Here is a 2012-nt window from a genome sequence, read left to right as displayed (position 1 = left end):
AAACACATTACACTCAATCTAATATTAGTGTGTACGAGGTATTAAGTTGAATTATTAGTATTTTATATGTAAAAGACATTTTTATAATTTAAAAACTAATGAAAATTATTTGTACTAGACTTGATAACTTGGATTTGGTAGCAAAAAGGTTGTAACGACCAGAAATGGTGAGTAAGTAACAAAGTGATGAGACATGGCACATTTAGAGAATTCAATTTCGTTATCTAGATTGGATCAAAAAGAGGAGCAATCTTAAAGTTTTTTGTACTCTCATAGCACGATATTATAAAATAAATTTTAAACTTAATTCATCCACATAAAATTGATTTATAAAATAAAATTTATAGCNTTGTAAATTGACTTTATCTTTTAGTCAAGGTGAAACTTGTAATACCCACAATAAAATGTATGATTCTTGTGTCCAAATACCTTTTGTCTGATTAATGTTTAAATTCAAATGTTCAAATTGTACATGATGAGAATCAATGGTGTGATAGATAGTTTAATATTATATTATCATGTTTACTGCTTTTAATTGATGTTCTTAGTCTCACATATTTAATTCGCAAATTAAAGATATACCAGAATTAAAGATTGATGAGTTATGATTCTGAGTATCTATATATATATATTTTATAACTGTGGAGCAGTTCTCGGCGGTAAAGCTAGATTAACCAAAGTAGCGTTTATCTAATCTTTATTATAAAATACAATGGCACGAAGTGATGCTCAACAACCATCAATTATTTATTTTTGGTCAAAGTAAACGAAGGAAGAAAAGAACAGGGAAGGCATAAAGGAAGCATCCTTATAATGAAGATGCTGGTTTTATGAATGTATTTGTCATGTGATAAACCTTACTGATTTTCCACTTTCCAACCTCTTTTCCTTCCCCTTATACACTTTGCAGTTCATACATGTTCAAGGGTTCACAATAAAGAAAGATCCAGTGAGGACTTGTTCCAATCCAACACCATACCCAGTTTCTCTTTGTTTGACAAATCGAATATGTTGTATTTCTTTGTCTGTCTTCATTTCTCTGAGTGTTCCTTTTCATTTTCTCTCGGTTATTTCAAAAACTGAATGGTGCAGAGAGAAAAACCATGTCAAACAACAGCTCACCTAAAATAAAGTATGATGTTTTTGTCAGCTTCAGGGGTGAAGATGTCCGCGATGGGTTCCTTGGCCATTTGACTGAGGCTTTTGATGTGAAGAAAATAAATGCCTTCGTAGATGATAAGCTTGAGAAGGGAGAAGAACTATGGCCATCACTCGTCCAAGCAATTGAAGGATCATCCATTTCTTTGATCATATTCTCACCACACTATGCTTCTTCTCCTTGGTGTTTGAAAGAACTTGTGACCATACTTCAATGCAAAGACAAATATGGACATACTGTGATTCCTGTTTTCTACCATGTAAAACCTACAGATGTACGACATCAATCATCTGATGCTTACAGAAAAGCATTCGCTGAGCATGCAAGGACACATGAGAATGAGGTTCAACTCTGGAGAGATGTCTTCAAAAAGTCTGCTGATTTATCTGGAATTGAGTCATCAAAATTTCGGTTAGCTATTTTTCTTCATAGATGATCAATGTTTTCTAGTTGCAAAATTGCAAAATGATATAAGCTTTTATACGCTTATTAGTGAATACTTTCGTATGACATATAATTTAAGCCAATACCACTAGGCTAGAATTCTGATGAAACCAGTGCTTTGTTGATCCATTGAATTTAGTAGTTAGGGAATCTCCACTGAGAATGATGGATGAAATGAAGGAAATTTTTCATAATGCATGTTCAAAACTCCTATCCCTCAACTAATTTCTAAATGAGTTAATATTGATAACATTGATTTTAACATGTTGTCTGTATGATGTGTTCTATAGAAATGACGCTGACCTGCTAAAAGAAATAGTGGATCTTGTGCTGAGGAGGTTGACGAAATCCCTGGTTAACTCAAAAGGGCTTGTTGGAATTGATAAAAGAATTGCAGATGTAGAATCAT

General features: G+C 32.8%; 1 protein-coding gene across 1 annotated transcript in view; it reads left to right on the top strand.

Moving 5' to 3' along the window:
- Positions 1–830: 830 nt before the first annotated feature.
- The window catches only part of LOC106755206 (TMV resistance protein N), a gene marked incomplete in the record, with an annotated part of 4149 nt that continues 2967 nt past the window's right edge, over positions 831–2012 (top strand). Inside the window, 2 exon segments of the mRNA XM_014637321.2 lie at positions 831–1570; positions 1894–2012. Of these exon segments, the coding sequence (XP_014492807.1) occupies positions 1104–1570; positions 1894–2012 (586 nt within the window).

Source organism: Vigna radiata, unplaced genomic scaffold (assembly GCF_000741045.1).
Source record: "Vigna radiata var. radiata cultivar VC1973A unplaced genomic scaffold, Vradiata_ver6 scaffold_264, whole genome shotgun sequence".
NCBI lineage: Eukaryota > Viridiplantae > Streptophyta > Magnoliopsida > Fabales > Fabaceae > Vigna > Vigna radiata.
Note: the sequence above shows the minus strand (reverse complement) of the source record. Positions and strands in the feature narration are given on the sequence as shown.